This window comes from Diceros bicornis, chromosome 20 (genome assembly GCF_020826845.1).
Source record: "Diceros bicornis minor isolate mBicDic1 chromosome 20, mDicBic1.mat.cur, whole genome shotgun sequence".
NCBI classification, from domain to species: domain Eukaryota; kingdom Metazoa; phylum Chordata; class Mammalia; order Perissodactyla; family Rhinocerotidae; genus Diceros; species Diceros bicornis.
The window spans coordinates 10,844,353-10,864,232 of NC_080759.1; the positions used below are offsets into that span (position 1 = coordinate 10,844,353).

The 19,880-nt window shown below is 38.0% G+C and overlaps 1 protein-coding gene across 4 annotated transcripts in view; it reads right to left on the minus strand.

The window, feature by feature from the left end:
• Positions 1-16,430: 16,430 nt before the first annotated feature.
• Positions 16,431-19,880, minus strand: part of SREK1 (splicing regulatory glutamic acid and lysine rich protein 1) — a 38,233-nt gene continuing 34,783 nt past the window's right edge. For 3 of the 4 annotated variants that reach the window (XM_058563964.1, XM_058563967.1, XM_058563968.1), the window contains 2 exons: positions 19,724-19,868; positions 16,431-18,617 (listed from right to left, as the gene is read on the minus strand). In XM_058563964.1, coding sequence (XP_058419947.1) covers positions 18,468-18,617; positions 19,724-19,868 — 295 coding nt within the window. In that variant the 3' untranslated portion in view covers positions 16,431-18,467. The remainder of the gene's footprint in view (positions 18,618-19,723; positions 19,869-19,880) is intronic. The other variant, XM_058563966.1, reaches the window with a different exon arrangement.

The window sequence follows — 19,880 nt, forward strand, 5'->3', positions numbered from 1 at the left end:
GCAAAAATCGCAGGGCTCCATCAGATACTTGAGGCAAATAAAGCTCAAGTCCAGGATAGTCAAAATTGCCTTTAATGATATTGTCCCATTTGCAACAAGATGGATGGGCCTGGAGGGTATTATGTTAAGTGAAGTCAGCCAGAAAGAGAAAGACAAACACTGTATGATCTCACTCATATTTGGAATATAAACCAACACATGGACAGAGAAAACTATTGTGGTTACCAGGGGCAATGGGGGTGGGGGTTGGGCACAAGGAGTGAAGGGAGACATGTATATGGTGATGGACAAACAAAATTTTGGGATGTTCAACCCAAAATTTCACAATGTTAAAAACTAGTAAAACATCACTAAAAAAAAAAGTTGCCTTTAATGGCTGTTCCCTCAGTTAGGTCTCAGGTGAAGAAATTGACTTGCATTTAGGAGCTTTCTTAATGAGAAATAAATGTCATTAAACAGAATCCCGGCAAGCACACAGCACATAGAAATTGAGACTGACTCTGAAGGCAACAGATTGGGGTCTCCCAATTCACTCCAACAGAGAAATAAAGGGACACATTCTCTCAACAGAGGAAGTAAATAGGTATTAAATTAAATTAAATACCTATATAATGTGATTTTTGTTTGCATGGCTTTAAGCAAAGCACTAAATAAGTTCAAGTTGTTCTAAACCATCTTTTGTCCTCGCTCCTCCTCTGCATTGTACTAGCCTTGAAACACATGCCCATGAGGAAAGGGATAGGAAACCAACACTAACTGGGGCCCTGTGAAGTTGGTAGTATCACTCCCATTTTGCAGATGTGGAAACAGAAGCTCAGAGAGATTAAATGACTTGCTCTAGTCTTATAGCTAAGACAAAGCAGGGCTGGGATTCACGCGCTGGGCTGCGAGGATTCCAAGTCTTGACTCACTACACCGTGCACGTCTGTGCTCTGCAGTATGCTGTGCACAAGATAATGGTAACTAACACACTTAGTTTGTTTTCGGTTTCTTAAGGCTTGCCCCAGTGACACTCTCCTCCCTCTACTCCCTTTCTTCAAATCTCATCTATTTCCATGGCTTTAAATTCTATCTATATATAGTCATCAACTTCCAAATTTATACTGTCAGCCCAGATCTTGTCTCTGAGCTTCAGTGACATATCCACTAGGTGACATATCCACTTGGATGACTTATAAGTGTCTGCAGTTGAAGATGTCAAACACTGAACTGTTTATTTACAGCCCCTCCCTCTCCAACGAAATTATTTTCCTTCCCTAGGCTTCACCATATCACTTATTGGCCCTGCCTTCGACCCAATTGCTCAAGCCAAAACACTGAGCATCATCCTAAATTCCTTCATTCTCCCACACACAACACATTAGCATCCTGAGATGCTACCTCCCAAACGTGACTGGAAATCTAGCTACTACCCACTGTTCTTCTCTTTTACCATCCAGTTGCATATATATGCATCTATGCACCCGTATCTCTTAGCTGTAGCGTTGCAGTCAAAAAAGTTTGGAAGCCACTCATTGCCCATCCACCAGGTATGGCCCCTTCCTACATCTTTGATCTCATCTTCTACCATCTCCCCCACTTTGTTCCTTCGGTTGGAAGGAAAGTTGAGCTCTTTCCAACCTCAGAGACTTAGTATTTGCTGTTTCCTCCACCTGGAACATTCTTCTCCTTATCTTTCCCATGCCTGGCTCATTGTCATCCTTCAAGTCTCAGTTTAAACGTCATTTCCTCAGAGAGGCCTCCCCTAACCGCACCATGTAAACTGTGTCCTACACATATTCATTTTTTCTAATGAATACCTATCAATTGACTTATCATCAGTTTTTTCATGACACTATAATTTTTGCAAGGACAAGAAAGGTTTGTGTAAATGATGATTCCCTGCATCCCACTTTCACCTAACTCAAAGAGCCCCAAAGGAAGGAAGGGTTATTAATGACTGCCTGCAGTGTTTTTGTAGTCACAGAAATAGTAGGGTCGCATGCATGGTGGGTAGAATTGTGTCCCGCAAAAAGATATGTTGAAGTCCTAACCCCTGGCATCTGTGAATATGACCTTAGTTAGAAATAGGATTGTTGCAGACATAATTAGTTAAGATGAGGTCATACTGGAGTAAGATGGGCCCTTAAACCAGTATGACTGGTATACTTATGAGAGGAGAAGAGGGATACATATATGGAGAATATCATATGACAATGGAGGCAGAGACTGGAGTGATGCATCTCTAAGCCAAGGAACACCAAGGATTGCCAGCAGCACCAGAAGATAAAAGAAAGACATGGAACCAATTCTCCTCTAGAGCCTTCAGAGAGCATGGCCCTGCTAAAACCTCGATTTCAGACTTCTAGCCTCCAGAACTGTAAGAGAATGTGTTTCTGTTCTTTTAGCCTCCTAGTTTGTGGTCCTTTGTTATGGCAGCCCTGTTGTCTGCCACTTGGGTAAAATGAGAAGATGATAATAAATGATTTCTAAAAGGAAATCTAGTTCTGAGGTTTGTGGATTTTATGAGTTGTAACTAGTAAGGGAGCAAAGTTAAGCACAATATAGGATTTGGAGGACCTGGAGATGATTTCTAAGGCAGGTTTTATTCCTTGAAGGTAAAATGCTCTAACCAAAACTCTAATATTTCATCTGAACCAATGTTACCCCAACTGTTGGAGCAAAAAATAAGACATATTTGATTCATCAAGCAATTAAATTGCTCATTAAACTTTTGCCACCTGACCTGGAAGAACAGGAAATCATATTAGAGTGATAGATGATGTGCCCATTGTTTGTTTTAATAGCTGTAATACTTTTGAAAGTCATGTACTGATAATGAAGTTACATTGGCCTTTTAGGACATCTTTGAACACAAATTGCATTAACTCAGATGTCTCAGTTGGTTCATCAAGGGTAATGGAATTATTACTGCCAGAACCCATGATTCCATGGAAATTAAAACTGTATTTTTCCAAATATTATAATGATGATGCTTGGAAGTCCTGTAATCATTGAATCAGAGAACTTATCTTTTTTTTTTTTTTTTTTTTTTTTCCCCCAAAGCCCCAGTAGATAGTTGTATGTCATAGCTGCACATCCTTCTAGTTGCTGTATGTAGGACGCGGCCTCAGCATGGCCGGACAAGCGGTGCGTCGGTGCGCGCCCGGGATCCAAACCCAGGCCGCCAGCAGCGGAGCGCGCGCACTTAACCGCTAAGCCACAGGCCGGCCCAGAGAACTTATCTTTTTATCTGTATTTTTAAGATGGGTTGTAATGTAAGTAGCACTTTGGGAAAAATAAATCTATCCAAATTTTAATTTATAAAAATGGTAGTTAAATATTGGAAAGAAAATTGCTGATGGTCAAGTACCGGCTCATGGAAAGCACACAGCCTGGAATTGCAGCATCCAAGCCCTATCCAGACTCTGCTACTTCCTAGGGGTAAGACGTGGGGCTACTCACTTCCTCTTTGAGCTTTGGCATTCCTCATCTGGTAAAGAGCAGGAAGGGAAGAACTAGATAATTTCCAAAATCCTTTCAAGCTCTTTCAAAATACTGTTGCCTGTGGACATTTTATTCTTATTTCTCATATTTATATGAAGCAGCATATTTATATCGGCTCGGGATTTCATAGTTAGGCTTTCGTCCTTTTTTAAGCCAATAAATGTCTCACTAATCTCAGTCCCTCTACCTACCAAACAAGCCAGCCAGAGGCTGGGGCTGGAGGGAGGAGGCTTGTTGAAGCAACCTCCTGCCACTGGTGCCCCATGAACAATCATGTAGACTGTTTATTGCACAAAGATGCCCAGTCTGGGAGACAAGGGGCCCTGGACTCCAAACTGAGCTCCATTTGCTAAGCCATGCACCCATGAGGTTGCATCACCCAGAGGCAGCACCTTTTCCTAATTCACACGAAAGCACCAAAGAGGCTCAGAGCAGCCCCTGCTCCGACCTCCCTGGATTTCGTAGTTTCTTTGAGAGGCTGCCAGATTCCCTTCTTGTTTCAGAGAAAGCAGTTAAAGGATATATTTATTTTTTATTATTGCTATTAATTTATAACTGTTTATCATCACTGTTAAGAACTGATGAAGAGCCTACATGCACATGAACCCACAGAGCTCTCAAAACAGACAGACTGGCTATATAACTTCAAAATTCTGCTTGTCCTTATGTCACCATACTCTACATATGACATCAATCTAAGTTGCTAGTTGTAGTTTAAATAGTTTAGCTTAAATTGTTAGTTTTGTGATTTTTTCTAGTCACATTAGCATGATTAGGGTGTATCTCAGTTTAACACTCTATTCAAGTTTCTGATATTAGCTTGCTCGCACACCATGTAATTAGTAGGAGCTTGACACGCAGCACAGATTGAGCTCATGTTTACTGTAAAGTGAGACATCCCCCCCATGTGGAAGGAAAACCTCTTGGATGGATGGCCCCCACCTCACTCTGCTCCTGAGCCACCCGGACTCCAGCTGCCTGACCCTGGAAACAGGTAGATCCATTAGGCCCAAGCTTCTGGCTGAGTGGCTTCCCTATATCTTTAAGCAAATGAGTTTTTACTACCTGTCAAGAAATTGATCCTTGTAAACACTACCTCCTTCACTGGATGTCATTAGCCATGTTGTACTTGGGAAGAGTCTAATTAGGCTAGACTGAAGCCTCCATCCTGCCAGATTGTCCTTCCTCTTTTCTTAAAAATGCCCAAAGATGGATTTACTGTGAATATAAAAAAGTTTAAGCTTCAGAACCCATCATTTGCACTAGTCCTTTCTAAGACTGTGGTCAAATTTTTTTGTAGAGAGTAACATATATTATCAGCAAAAAGTATGTAACCAAAAAATGTAGGTTAAAAAATATTACAGGAGGGGGCTGGCCCTGTGGCTTAGCGGTTAAGTGCGTGCGCTCTGCTACTGGTAGCCCGAGTGCGGATTCCGGGCGTGCACCGATGTACTGCTTGTCAGGCCATGCTGAGGCAGTGTCCCACATACATCAACTAGCAGGATGTGCAACTATGACATACAACTATCTACTGGGGCTTAGGGGGAAAAAAAAGGAGGAGGATTGGCAATAGATGTTAGCTCAGGGCCAGTCTTCCTCAGCAAAAAGAGGAGGATTGGCATGGATGTTAGTACAGGGCTGATCTTCCTCACAAAAAAAAAAAAAAATTACAGGAGACATCCACTTTTGGCCAAGATGAAATCACATAAACTATGTTTACCATCTTGCTTGAAACAACAAAACACTGGAAAAAATAGTTATATATAACAATGCTTTTCAGGCATTGGACATCAGGCAGTGCAGGTCAGTGATCCCTGATCAACAAATGAGGTGAGTCCTGTGATTGCCCCAGTTTACCGCCTGGAAAAAGTTCACAGGCTGAAGCAGAGGAAGGGGGAACCAAGGTAGAACCCAGTGGTCTGAGTTGAGGAGATGAAGCTGGGGGTCCACTGAGGGCAAGATGGCCACAGATCACAGGGCAGACTATGGATTAAAGAGCTGCACAGAGAAAGAGCCCTAAAGATCTGCACAGGGGACATTTGTGTCTTCAGCTGAGTAATGACAAGCATATGCACGTGAAGAAACTACCCGAGGTCTAGGAAAAAAACATCAGAAAGGATCAAAAGGAAGAATCCCCAAAGCTTAAACAGGACTGGAAATTGTTTGTGTTTCCATGGGCCAGGGTAGGGGTGAGAGTGCATAATTCACAGGGCGTCTAGTACTCAGAAGAGTATCACTTCAGTAGTGGGGCAAAATTAGCCCTAGATAAACGGCTGATCTGGTCCTCCCTAACAGTTCCCTAGTAACTTAAGTGCATCTCAGAACAATGCTCGAGAATATCTATAGGATACAAAAATATTCAGTACCCAAAATATGTAAAATTCACAAATTATATTTCATATACTTAAATTACATTTACATTTTAACATGAAAAATAGAGAAATGGAAGACATAAAAAGGACTTAAATTGAACTCCTAAAGGTGCAAAATATCTGAGATTATTTTTAAAAAGACACACTGGATAAGATGAACAGATCAGACTCTACAAAAGAAAATATTAATAAACTCAGAGATATAGCAATAGAATTATCCAAGGTGAAACAAAGAAAAAAGCTGAAAAAATGAACAGAGCATCAGTGAGCTGTGGGACAACTTCAAGTGACAATATACATCTAACTGGAGACTATAAAGTGGGGAGGAGAAAAAAACATATTTGAAGAAAGAATGGTTGGAAGGTTTCCAAATTTAATAAGAACTCTAAACACACAGGCCTAAGAAGCTCAAGAACCACAGGCACATGAAACATGAATAAAACAACACTAAGACACATAACAGTCAAATTGATTAAAACCAATGCAAGAAGAAAAAATGTTTCAAGTGGCCACAAGAAAAAGGCCACATTCTGTATACAGGAACAGTGATAAGAATGATAGCAAACATCTTGTTGGAAACAAAGTAAACAGAGGACAGCAGAGCCACATCTTTATTGTACTGAAAGAAAAACAAACCAAACAATGTAGAAGTCTATATCCAGCAAAAATATCTTTTAAATATTAAGTTGAAATAAAAACTTCAGCATGCAAAAGGGGAAGGAATCCATTGCCAGCAGACCTGAACTATAAGAAATGTTGAAGGATATCTCCAGGCAGAAGAAAAGTAGTACCAAGTAGAAATCTGAATCTACACAAAGGAATGAAGAGTATCATAAATTGAAAATCTATGAGTAAATATAACAGACACTTTCTTCTTATTTAAAATTGACTGTTTAAAGCAAAAATAGATTAGAATGATGTCAGCAGCATGGTGGAGTGAGTTGCTCCCTTTGTCTTTCCCCTCTAAGTCACAAACAATAGGACATCCATAGACCAACAAAGGACTCTGCACAGCACACTAGAACACCTGAGAGATCCACACATCTACACATCTGAAGGTGGGTGGACTAGAGCTCCTGGAGATGGTGGAACCAAGGGATTAGCAGCAGCAGCTCCCAAGACCAGAAGCTCCAGGAACCGAGGTAACACCCACAAAAGGAGGTCCCAGGAATCCAGGCAGCCCACACTTCTGGAGGCACCAGGAATCACAGTGGGCCCACGACCAGGAGCTCTGGAGACCACAATGATACTTGTGACCCAGCTCCCTCCCCCTTCCCCTGTGGCGGAGGCATCCACCCTGGCCCTCCTAGCAGTGGGGGCTGCATCCAAGACCTGAATACCCCTGGCAGCATGGCAGTGCCTGCGACCTGAGGTTCCAGGAATCGTGCCAGCAGCAGAGACCAGAGTCTTCAGGAAACCTAGCACCACTCACAACCCACGTACTCCTGCCCCCGAGGCAGTGGTGATGTTGCCCATGACCCCAGCCCACCCGGCAGCAACAGTGACAACCACGAACCCAGTGCCCCTAGCAGCAGCGTGGCCGGGGCCACCAGATAACCTGGAGGCAGCAGCATAGGCAGTGCAAATGGCAGCAATGTCCGAGCCCATGGAGAACTAGGTAACAGCAACAGCAGAGCTCACAACCCCACTCCTGCCCAGTTGCAGGGGTACCCACAACTTTGGCTCCCCCATCCATAGCAGCAGCACTTACAGACCCAACAAACCTGGACGTGGTGAAGTTGCTCATGACCCTGGCTCCCGCCCCACTTTCCACCTCCCCACTGCCACAGTGGGGGAACGCACGACCCAGGCAACCCCAGAAGCAGCAGAAGTGCTGACCAGCCCAGTGATCCCAGTGGCGACACTCGTGACTACAGCAACATCATAAGCAGCAAGTCACCAGCAACCTAAGAGGCACAAGGAGCACAACAAGAGCACTGATGCCACCTCTGGCAGAGACAGTGGAGAGTGGAAAGCACAGGTTCTCAAATACAACCAGAAGCAGCTCAGAATCAAAGTAAACAATGCCTTACCCAAATAAGAAAGGTGTTTGCTATCACAAATGTGCCAGCAGAGGAACAATTCCTCAAGCACCATGAAAAACTACAGTAACACGGTATCACAAAAAGAAAATGACAACTCTCCAGAAACCAAACTTGAAGACATAGAAAATTGTAATCCTACAGAGAATTCAAAATAGCTCATGAAGAAACTCAATGAGTTACAAGAAAGCTCAGAAAGCCAGTTCAATGAGCTCAGGAATAAAATCAACGAACAGGAGTACTTCATCAAAGAGACTGAAACTCTAAAAAAGAACCAAATGGAAATTCTGGAGCTGAGGAACACAATAAATCAGATGAAGAATAAAGTAGAAAGCATTGGAAATAGAGCAGACCACACGGAAGAGGTAATTAGCAAGCTCGAAGATAGAAATCTAGAAATGATTCAGGTGGAAGAGGAAAGAGAACTAAGATTTTCTTTTTAATGGAGAAATTCTACAAAAATATTCAAATCAATTAGGAAAAGCAACATAAGGATAATGAGTATCCCAGAAGGAGAAGAGAGGGAGAAAAGAGCAGAAAGCTTATTTAAAATAAATAATAGCTGAGAACTTTCTAAACCTGGGGAAGCAACTGGATATACAAGTATAGGAAGCTAAAAGAACATCTAATTATCTCAACGTAAAAAGACCTTCTCCAAAGCACATTATATTAAAACTGTCAAAAGTCAATGACATGGGGCCAGCCCAGCGGCATAGTGGTGCAGTTTGCCTGCTTCACGTTGGCTGCCCGGGATTCATAGGTTCAGATTCCGGGCAGGGACCTACGCACTGCATGTCAAGCCATGCTGCAGCGCCGTCCCAGATATAGAGTAGAGGAAGAGGGCACGGATGTTAGGCCAGGGCCAGTGTCCCTCGGCAAAAAGAGGAGGATTGGCAATGGATGTTAGCTCAGGGCTAATCTTCCTCGCAAAAGAAAAAAAAAATATTGAAAGGAGTCCTACAACCTGAAACAAAAATGCAAAGGTATACAAAGCTTTGAGCAAAGTGATAAATAGACTCAGCAAATTGCAATTCCATATCAAAATAGGTTAATAAACACTGAATTATAACATAAGGGATAAAGGGAAAGAAAGCATTAAAAATAACTATAACCACTTCAATTTGGTAACAAACTTAACAATACAAAAAGGGATAATCTGTGACAACAAAAACATAGAAGGGGAAGAGGAAAAGGACAGAATCTGCATAGGCAAATGGAGATAAGATGCTATCAGCAGAAAAAGGACTATCTCATCTATGAGATCTTTTATACAAACCTCATGGCACCCACAAAACAAAAATTCAGAGCAAAGTCACAAAACATAAAGAGGAAACTGAGAAACACATTGCAGAAAACCACTACACTGAAATGGCAAACAGAAACACAAGGAACAAGAAATAATGGAAATATAGTACAACCAGCAAACAAAAGATAAAATGGCAGTATTAAGCCCTCACATATCAGTAATAACCCTAAATGTAAATGGATTGAATTCACCAATCAAAGGACAGAGTGGCTGGATGGATGAAAGAACAAGACCCAATCATATGCTGCCTAGAGGAGACCCACCTCGACTCTAAAGACAAACATAGGCTCAGAGTCAAGAGATGAAAGATGATACCCAACTAAACAGCAACCAAAAGAAAGAGAGTTTAGTCATACTTATATCAGCCAAAATAGAATTCAAGCCAAAAAAGATAACAAGAGACAAACATGGACATTATATAATGATAAAGGAGACACTCTACCCAGAAGACATAACATTTATTAATATATATGGACCTAACATAGGAGAATCAAAGTACATAAAGCAACTATTAACAAACCTAAAGGGAGAAACTGACAGAAATGCAATAATAGTAAGGGACTTTGATGCCCCACTTAAATCAATGACTAGATCAGAGTCAACAAGGTAACACTGGCTTTAAATGAAACAGTAGACCAGAAGGACTTGATAGATATACATATAGAACATTCCATCCAAAAACAGCAGAATACGCATTCTTCTCGAGTGCACATGGAACATTCTCAAAGATAGACCATATGTTGGGAAACAAGGCAAGCCTCAATAAATTTAAGAAGACTGAAATCATATCAAGCATCTTTTTCAACCACAATGCTATGAAACTAGAAATCAACTACAAGAAAAAAGTTGGGAAAATCACAAATATGTGGAGACTAAAGCACACGCTACTGAACAATCATTGGATCAATGAAGAAATCAAAGGAGAAATCAAAAAATACCTGGAGACAAATGAAAATGAAAATCATACCAACTCTTATGGGATGCAGCAAAAGTGGTTCTAAGAGGGAAATTCATAGCATAGAGGCCCACCTCAATAAACAAGAAAAATCTCAAATAAGTAATCTTGAACTACAACTAACAGAATTAGAAAAAGAACAAACAAAGCCAAAGTCACCAGAAGGAGGGAAATAATAAAAATTAGAGCAGAAATAAATGAAATAAGTAGAAAAGTAGAAAAAAACAGTAGAAAGGATCAATGAAAGTAAGAGCTGGTTCTTGGAAAAGATAAACAAAATTGACAAACCCTTAGCCAGACTCACTAAGAAAAAAAGAGAGAAGGCTCAAATATATAAAATTAGAAGTGAAAGAGAAGAAATTACAATGGATACCATAGAAATACAAAGGATTATAAGAGAATTCCATGAAAAACTATATGCCAACAAACTTGATAACCTAGAAGAAATGGATAAATTCTTAGACTCATAAAACCTCCCAAAACTGAATCAAGAAATAGACAACCTGAATAGACCAATCACAAGTAACAAGATTGAAACAGTAATCAAAAACCTCCCAAAAAATAAAGTCCAGGACCAGATGGCTTCTCTGGAGAATTCTACCAAACACTCAAAGGAGATTCAGTACCTATCCTTCTCAAACTATCCTAAAAAACTGAAGAGGACAGAATGCTTCCTAACTCATTCTATGAGGCCAACATCACCCTGATACCAAAACCAGACACGGACAAGACAAACAAGGAAAATTACAAGCCAGTACTGCCAATGAACACAGACGCAAAAATCCTCAACAAAATACTGGCAAACCAAATACAGCAATACATTAAAAGGACATACACCATGACCAAGTGGGATTTATACCAGGGACATAGGGATGGTTCAACAGCCACAAATCAATTAATGCGATACACCACATTAACAAAATGAGGAATTAACACGATCATCTCAACAGATGCATAGAAAGCATTTGACAAGATCCAACATCCATTTATGATAAAAACTCTCAATAAAATGGGTATAGAAGGGGGCCAGCCCAGTGGCGCAAGCAGTTAAGTGCGCACATTCCGCTGCAGCAGCCCGGGGTTTGCCAGTTCGGATCCCGGGCACGCACTGACACACCGCTTGGCAAGCCATGCTGTGGTGGCGTCCCATATAAAGTGGAGGAAGATGGGCATGGATGTTAGTCCAGGGCCAGTCTTTCTCAGCAAAAAGAAGAGGATTGGCAGATGTTAGCTCAGGGCTGATCTTCCTCACCAAAAAAAAAAAAAAAAAAAAGGGTATAGAAGGAAAGTACCTCAACATAACAAAGGCAATATATGACAAACCCACAGCCAACACCATACTCAATGGGGAAAAACTGAAAGCCATCCCTCTGAGAACAGAAACAAGATAACGGTGCCCACTCTCACCACTCCTATTCAGCACAGTGCTGGAGGTTTTGGGCAGAGCAATCAGGCAAGAAAAAGAAATAAAAGGTATCCAAATTGGAAAGGAAGAAACGAAACTTTCGCTGGCTGCGGATGACATGATCCTATATATAGAGAACCCTAAAGAATCCACCATAAAACTATTAAAAATAATCAACCACTACAGCAAAGTTGCAGGATACAAAATCAACTTACCAAATCAGTGGCATTTCTATACACTAATAACAAACTAGCAGAAAGAGAACTCAAGAATACAATCCTATTTACAACTGCAACAAAAATAATAGAACATCTAGGAATAAGTTTAACCAAGAAGGTGAAAGACCTATACAATGAAAACTATAAGACATTACTGAAAGAAATCAAAGGTGACATAAAGAAATGGAAAGATATTCCATTGGATATATCTTTGGATTGGAAGAACAAACATAGTTAAATTATGCATATTACCTAAAGCAATCTACAGATTCAACGCAATCCCAATCAGAATCCCAATGACAGTCACAGAAACAGAACAAAAAATCCTAATATTTATATGGAACAACAAAAGACCCTAGATGTCCAAAGCAATCCTGAGAAAAAAGAACAAAGCTGGGGGCATCACAATCCCTGACTTCAAAACATACTACAAAGCTATAGAAATCAAAAGACCACGGTACTGGCACAAAAAAAGACACACAGATCAATAAAACAGAAGTGAAACCCCAGAAATAAAACCACAAATCTATGGACAGCTAATCTTCAACGAAGGAGCCAAGAACATACAATGGAAAAAGGAAAGTCTCTTTAATAAATGGTGTTGGGAAAACTGGACAGCCACATGCAAAAGAATGAAAAGTGGACCATCTCCTATCCCCATTCACAAAAATTAACTCAAAACGGATCAAAGACCTGAAAGTGAGACCTGAAACTATAAAACTCATAGAAGAAAATATAGGCAACACACTATATGACATTGGTCATAAAGGAATCTTTTCGGATGCCATGCCTACTCAGGCTAGGGGAACTAAAGAAAAAATAAGCAAGTAGGACTTTATCAGATTAAAGAGTTTCTACAACAAAAATGAAACCAGAATCAAAATGAACAGACAACCCACCAGCTGGGAGAAAATATTTGCAAAACATATATCTGACAAGAGGTTAATCTCCATAATATATAGAACTCACACAACTGAACAACAACAACAAAAACAAACAACCCGGTCAAAAAATGGGCAAAGGAAATGAACGGACACTTCTCCAAAGAAGATATACAGATGGCCAATAGGCCCATGAAAAGATGTTTAACATCACTAATCATCAGGGAAATGCAAATCAAAACACTAAGATATCACCTCATGCCCATTAGAATGGCTATAATTACCAAGACAAAAAACAACAAATGTTGGAGAGGATGTGGAGAAACAGGAACCCTCATACACAGCTGGTGGGAATGCAAACTGGTGCAGCCTCTATGGAAAATGGTATGGAGATTCCTCAAAGAATTAAAAATAGAAATACTCTATGATCCAGCTATCCCACTACTGGGAATCTATCCAACGAACCTGAAATCCACAATCCAAAGAGGCTTATGCACCCCTATGTTCATTGCAGCATTATTCACTATAGTCAAGAAGTGGAAGCAACCCCAGTGTCCCTCGACGACGATTGGATCAAGATGATGTGGTATATATATACAATGGAATACTACTCAGCCATAAAAAAAAAAAGACAAAAGCGTCCTATTTGCAACAACATGGATGGACCTGGAGGGTATTATGTTAAGTGAAATAGGCCAGAAAGAGAAAGACAAACACCGTATGATCTCACTCATATGTGGAATATAAACCAACACATGGACAGAGAAAACTGTATTGTGGTTACCAGGGGCTATGAGAGTAGGGGGTGGGCACAAGGGGTGAAGGGAGACATGTATATGGTGATGGACAAACAAAAATGTACAACCAAAAATTTCACAATGTTATAAACTATTAAAACATCAATAAAAAAAAAAAACCTCTATTTTGGTAGTAACTGTAAACCCTGGAAGAGCCTATTACCACCTTTCAGTTATAAAACTAAGCTGTAAATACACAAATAAATGTCTCAGAAATAGGTGAAATTACTACTCAACAGTGGCAAGATTTTAAGATTTTTATTTTATTAAAAATATAGCAACACAATAGCAGCATCATTTGATAAATCTTTTCTAGTACCATTTAGAAGTAGTCCTACTCACATAAATATACACCACCTAAGCAGCACTTTTATGTTTACATTTTAACCTCTTCCCTTGATAATCCATAGCATTATGTAAAGAAGAGCACTACTATATTAACCTAATTAAGATTAAGGACAGTGATATTTAACTATTAAACTGAACTACCTATACAACTACATGGTATACCCAAATGCAATCTTCTGTGGAAATCAGAGAATTCTGTAGATTGTTTCCCAACAGTTTGTTGCATGCCAGTAACTGGTAAAACTCAATCTCTTCAACTCTAATTCTTTCAGTATGCTTGTCATGAATCTGAACTTACATACATAGTTAAGAAATTATCTATCTGGCAAATAAAAGTCAATCAAGAATGGAAGGAACTATTACTCCATTCCAATCCTGGGAAAATAAAATCTTAGTGGTAAAATATGTCAAGTTTCCCAAAAGTTCACAATTTTCAAAATTAAAATGTTAGCTAGACATAAAGTAAATTTACAAATCAGGCAACAGACCAAAAACTTGCTTTTAAAAACAATATATTAAGAAATGTTATATTAGATATAAACTAATAATTGTAACAAATTAATTGCTATAAACTATAAAAGTACCTTAAAGTTGAATAGAAAAATATCTAGTTATTAGTTATTAAATCCAACCTAATTGAATATGGGCCCAAAATCATTAATAGCTTTTATGTTTAAAATAATGTATCAACCTTCAGGCAGAATCACCAATAAAAGTATATTTAAGAAAAACAATTTCACCCACAAACCCAAGATTAAGTAGGGAAGTCAATTTTATTTTAAAAGATTATTTTATTACATTATACTTGACTCCTGCTTCCAGAAATATAACTTATCCTTTTAAGAGCACTAACTTTTGAAATTTGAAAATAAACAAATTTTAAATGAATATATTAGTAAATAAACATGAGAAAATATTAAGTATATAGGTAGTGAAAATTTAAAAAATGTTAAACACATAAGAAACATAATTAGTTTGTGGAAATGGCTCTACTTCATAACCCCCCCCCCATTAAAATCAGATACTATTTTTTAGTGAAAATATAAGAAATGACTCACTGGAAAGTAGTCATTCAATGTATCCCTCCCAAAGGATTTATTTTAATTGCTAATTCAACGACTAAAGAAAAATTCAAATCAAATCATATTATTTCTACTAAATTTTTTAAAACTTTTAAAAGCCTATTACTATATATTATAATCCTTAAATTCGAATAATATATTCAGTTGAGAGGTTTGGATCAAGGTTCTTTTTTTTGTTTAAGTTTTTTTTTTTTTTTTTTTTTTTTTTTTTTTTTTTTTTTTTTTTTTGGTGAGGAGATCAGCCCTGAGCTAACATCCGCCAATCCTCCTCTTTTTTTGCTGAGGAAGACGGCCCTGGGCTAACATCTGTGCCTATCTTCCTCCACTTTATATGGGACGCCGCCACAGCATGGCTTACCAAGCAGTGCGTCGGTGCGCGCCCGGGATCCGAACCAGCGAACCCCGGGCCGCCGCAGCGGAGCGCGCGCACTTAACCGCTTGCGCCACCGGGCCGGCCCCCTTGTTTAAGTTTTAAGATAAAGATGGCAACATATATACATGAACGAATGAGGGTCCTAAAAATGACTAATATCACACAAAAAAACTTCTTTTCTCGACAAAAAAAAATTGATTCTAAATGCCAGTTTTTATTTTTAATTGAGCATATCAAAATTTAAGCCTCTGACACTTTCTGAAGATCAACATAATATATATTAAACCTCTTGAGAAAAAGAATTCTAAACATAAAATCACAAGCTGACTAGTGTTTGTAATTATAAGTTAATTAGATTAAATGCAAAATAACTAAGCAGATAGTTGCAGAAGTTAACAAGTTGTTTTCTCACATGAAACTGGCTAGCTTATGAAGGACCGTCTTACACCACCAGGTCAGTGTGCAGTGCTGAAAAGCAAGAACAAGAGGACCAAGAGAATTTGTCTAGAATGATCAATAGCAACTACAATTTAAGGAACCGAGTGTACTCTCTGTACAAGCAAGCCAAAGAAAGATAATTACAGAAGGTTATCAAGTGTAAAATGGCTGTCTTCTTGGCCTTACCTCAATTTTTCCTGACATCATCTATGCAGGATAAAAGGAACAGTCAAAGAAAAAACAAAATACCTTGAAAGAAAATAACAGACAAATGGAAACATACCAGCTCAGTGAACAAAGAGAAAATGTCTCTCTCTCTCACACACACAGCTCCCCCAATATCTCTAGACCCTAGAAAAATTTGCCTTCATAAGCCCATTTAGGAAAATTATTTCACTTTCTCCAGAGCTCTTATATTCCTACTCATGCCCAACTTTTTTACAAGTCAGTGTCTTTTAACATTAGTATGATTATTTCAAAGGTGAATAAATATCATCAGCAAGAAAAATAATCAGCAGCAGGAACCAAATTAAATCTGTTAATTACCAACATAAAAAACATTTACTAGAGTCCAGAGTAGAAGAAAACACTCAAAGTTTAAATGATTGTTTTATAGACACCACACAAACATGCACTCTCCATGTCAAAACAATTTCTATGCCAACTAAAACAAGAACAGGATAAAACTAAGATGCTGTTTTGAAATGCATAAACAAATACTTTCCTCTAAAATACTTAGCTTTATTAGAGAATGGTACTAAAAATAACAAAGATTCAAACAACATTTGCTCTATTCTACTTACATATCATAAATAAGACAGCTGTTGATGTGAGACACACACTCCTTCACAATCTTCCCATATGCACCCAGGCATTCTTGTATCAGAATAAGCTGTTTACCAGCCAACCGTATGTGGTTGAATGATTAAAATGACCATCTATACTTTACATAGTAAAGCATTTTCAAAAATTTTAATGTACACAGTGACAAAAAGGAAAAAAAAAACAGTAATTCTGAAAACATGAAGAGTAATTAAGCAGCTTCATAATCAAACCAGGCTTCATTACTTGCAATAAGGGCAACTCTTTCCATTCTCCACCAAATACTTAAGTTTCAACAGTATTAACATTAAAAGAAAACTCAAATGATACCAAGTAACTGATGTGCTACTCAGCTTTTCAAATCTATAAGTAACTCTTCCCATGAGGTAAGGCAACTGAGTAATTTGATTGTATTAGATTGCATTAAAATAATTATACTTGATTTTTTTAATAACATGCTAATTAAAAGGTATAATTTTTTTGGAAATATAACAACAATGAAAGAGTTCTGAAACTATGAGTTACGGTTTTGGGCAAAAATATTAGCAATGTTGTCATTTTACTACTTATATACTTTCTGCAAAAAGTGAGCCTAAGAATGACGGATGACCTATATTTTAAACTCAAGTAAACATATCCTTAAACATAAAACAAATAACCTCATATATTCTCCTTTAAGTATAATTTCTGCACATCATTTATGAGAAGATGATTGAGAGGTAATAAGGCCATCCAATGTAGACAACTAAAGAGTTTGCTTTAAGTAAAATAAGAACATGCTTCATTTTCAATTATCACAGTATAAAACTGATGGTCCCAAAACTGCATTGTTGTTTTAAGCTCTAAAATCATTCCTGAAAATAGGACTTCCCTCTCATGTTAGGTGAACTAAGTAAGAAGCTCTTCTGACACACCACTTGCACATTTCTCTATGGGAGTGAATGGAATAACCATCTAAATTCCATAAGAATTGAGAAGGACTAGCACATATAAAATTCTAGAAAACAGTACACCACATTGTAGAAGGCACTAAAGCTTCAGCTTGTGCTCCCATAGCCCATTTTGAAAACCCAGTTTTCTTTTTATAATGTCACCTTTGCCACCTACAGCTGACAACACACATTGCAATATTATTCATAATAAGCTTGGAAATGTCAAGAAAGTTCAAAAAGAAATGCTTACTTTGTGGGGAGACCCAATGATTCTAAACACTGAATACTAATACATTATTATTAGTATTCAACACAGTTGCTCTTCCTTGTAAAAGAGAACAGTAGCATGCATTGTCAGTCTTTTTTAATCCACTTAGTTAAGCAATTTTAATCTGTAAAACTATTTTAAAGAAAAACTTCTGTCCTAAACAGTGAGCAAAAGAAAACACAATAGTGAGAATTTAACACAATCACTGTAAATCCTGTGAAGTAAATGTTAAAACTTCTTACATACTCTGCACTTACAAGGGTGTGTATATATTTGCACCAATTTCAAGCACATCATTCATCAATCTGTATATAATGAAATTTGGGGGGAAAAAAAAAGTAAAACAATATAAGATTCAGTAACTAGCATTTTTTTTTAAAGAGCCTCCAATGCTTATCTTCAGTCTTGAGGGACAGTACAAATTTGAATCTTCCATGTCCCATTTCTTTGTAATGGTTCTTGGCAAACACTAACAAACCACATGACAAGTGTGTCAGCCACCATGGAAATGCACAGATTTTAGAAGATGAGGAGTTTCGGTAACATCTGTTATTTTCATGATGTCCATGCTTTATTTTCTTACTCTGCAACAAGATGGCCACAAAGTCACCTAACAACTAGAAAAGTTGTTAGCTCGTATCTTTATGCTCAACTGGATTTCTTCACTGTTTAACGTCTTGTTGAGAGAATTAAAAGCTTTGGATTTTATTCCAGCGCATGTTTAGAGGTGTGTTTATCAGTCCTATACTGCTTCTGTTTTGGTAGAGAGGTTTTCTTCATTTGGCTGACAATTTCCATTTTGCTGTACTTTGTTTTCCTCAGTCCTTGCTGCATCTCTGTCATCTACTTCTTTGCCCGCACTTGAATCTGGTTCTTTATTGTGCTCTTTCTCCTACAATGAATATTATGGTATACGTTTAATATTTTTTTCAAGAGTTGCCTGCTATTACATCTGGTTATGGCTTAAATATGTAACTTTATCTTTTGTGAATTAATAGTTTTTTCTCCCATTACCTTTTCATATAAATAGGATATGCAAACACATATCAATATGTCCTTTGTACTTCTCATAAAAGATGGACAATCCATGGAAATTAAATGAGAATAGGTGAACAGAAATTCTAAGGAAGTGTTCAATGAATGCTGCTGACTTGAAAAAGTGGGACAGATCTGCTGAAAGAATAAAATAGTTCCCAAAGATGCCAGGATAGATTTGCAATCTGGACAGGAAGGGAAGGATTTGTAATCTGGTAGGAAAGGAAGTCACTATTCCTCCTAGCAAGAACTGTTCAAGAACAGTCCAAATTCGGCCCTCAGCTTAAGAGAGAATAAAATAAGGACACGTGGGACCAATGTCCGGCACATGGTTAAGTGTTCAAGAGATGTTATCAAAGTTGTTGGCAATGATGACAAATCTCTATCAGTATGAGAGGAAATAAAACTGTAAGATAAAAGCTCCAGAACTCATAATTGATTTCTGAATACAAATATACTTATCAGTATTAATAAGGGAATTAACATAATTCACAAGTACTTAAAATATTTAGCCAAAAAAAACCTTTCCTTGGTGGAATTTGGTTTTCCATTAATTATTCTAATTCCACAAACCTAATTTCAGTATATATCACAAAACCAATGATGACAGGACATTTGTCAAATTTGCTGAAACAAATATACTGAAAAAAATGGCATTAAAGTAGAAATCTTAGTATAAAATCAAATACATGTTACCTGTAGTCTAAAAATTTTCTCATTGTGTGCCATTCTATGATTCTCTAAAATAAGGAATGCAATTGTTTCAATTTTAATTAGCTCTTATCTCATCCCTTCAAAAATTTACTTTAAAAATATTATCAATTTAATAAAAATTAAAGAATACCAAAAACATACAAGACACTGTTGCCCTAAAGCAGCTTTCAGTCTAAAACTACTTCAATGCAATAAAGAAAAATCTCAATTAATTATTCAAAGCCTAAACACTGAACGACTGTTGCTTACTTTAAGTGAAGTATTGTTCTTCTCCAACTTTTCCTTCCCATCTCTGTCATTAGAACTCTTTCTTGTAGAGGTTGAACGTTCTCTCTCTCTTCTTTCACTGATGTGGTCCCTTTCTTTTTCTTTCTTTTTATCCTTCTTATTTCTGCTATAAGAATAT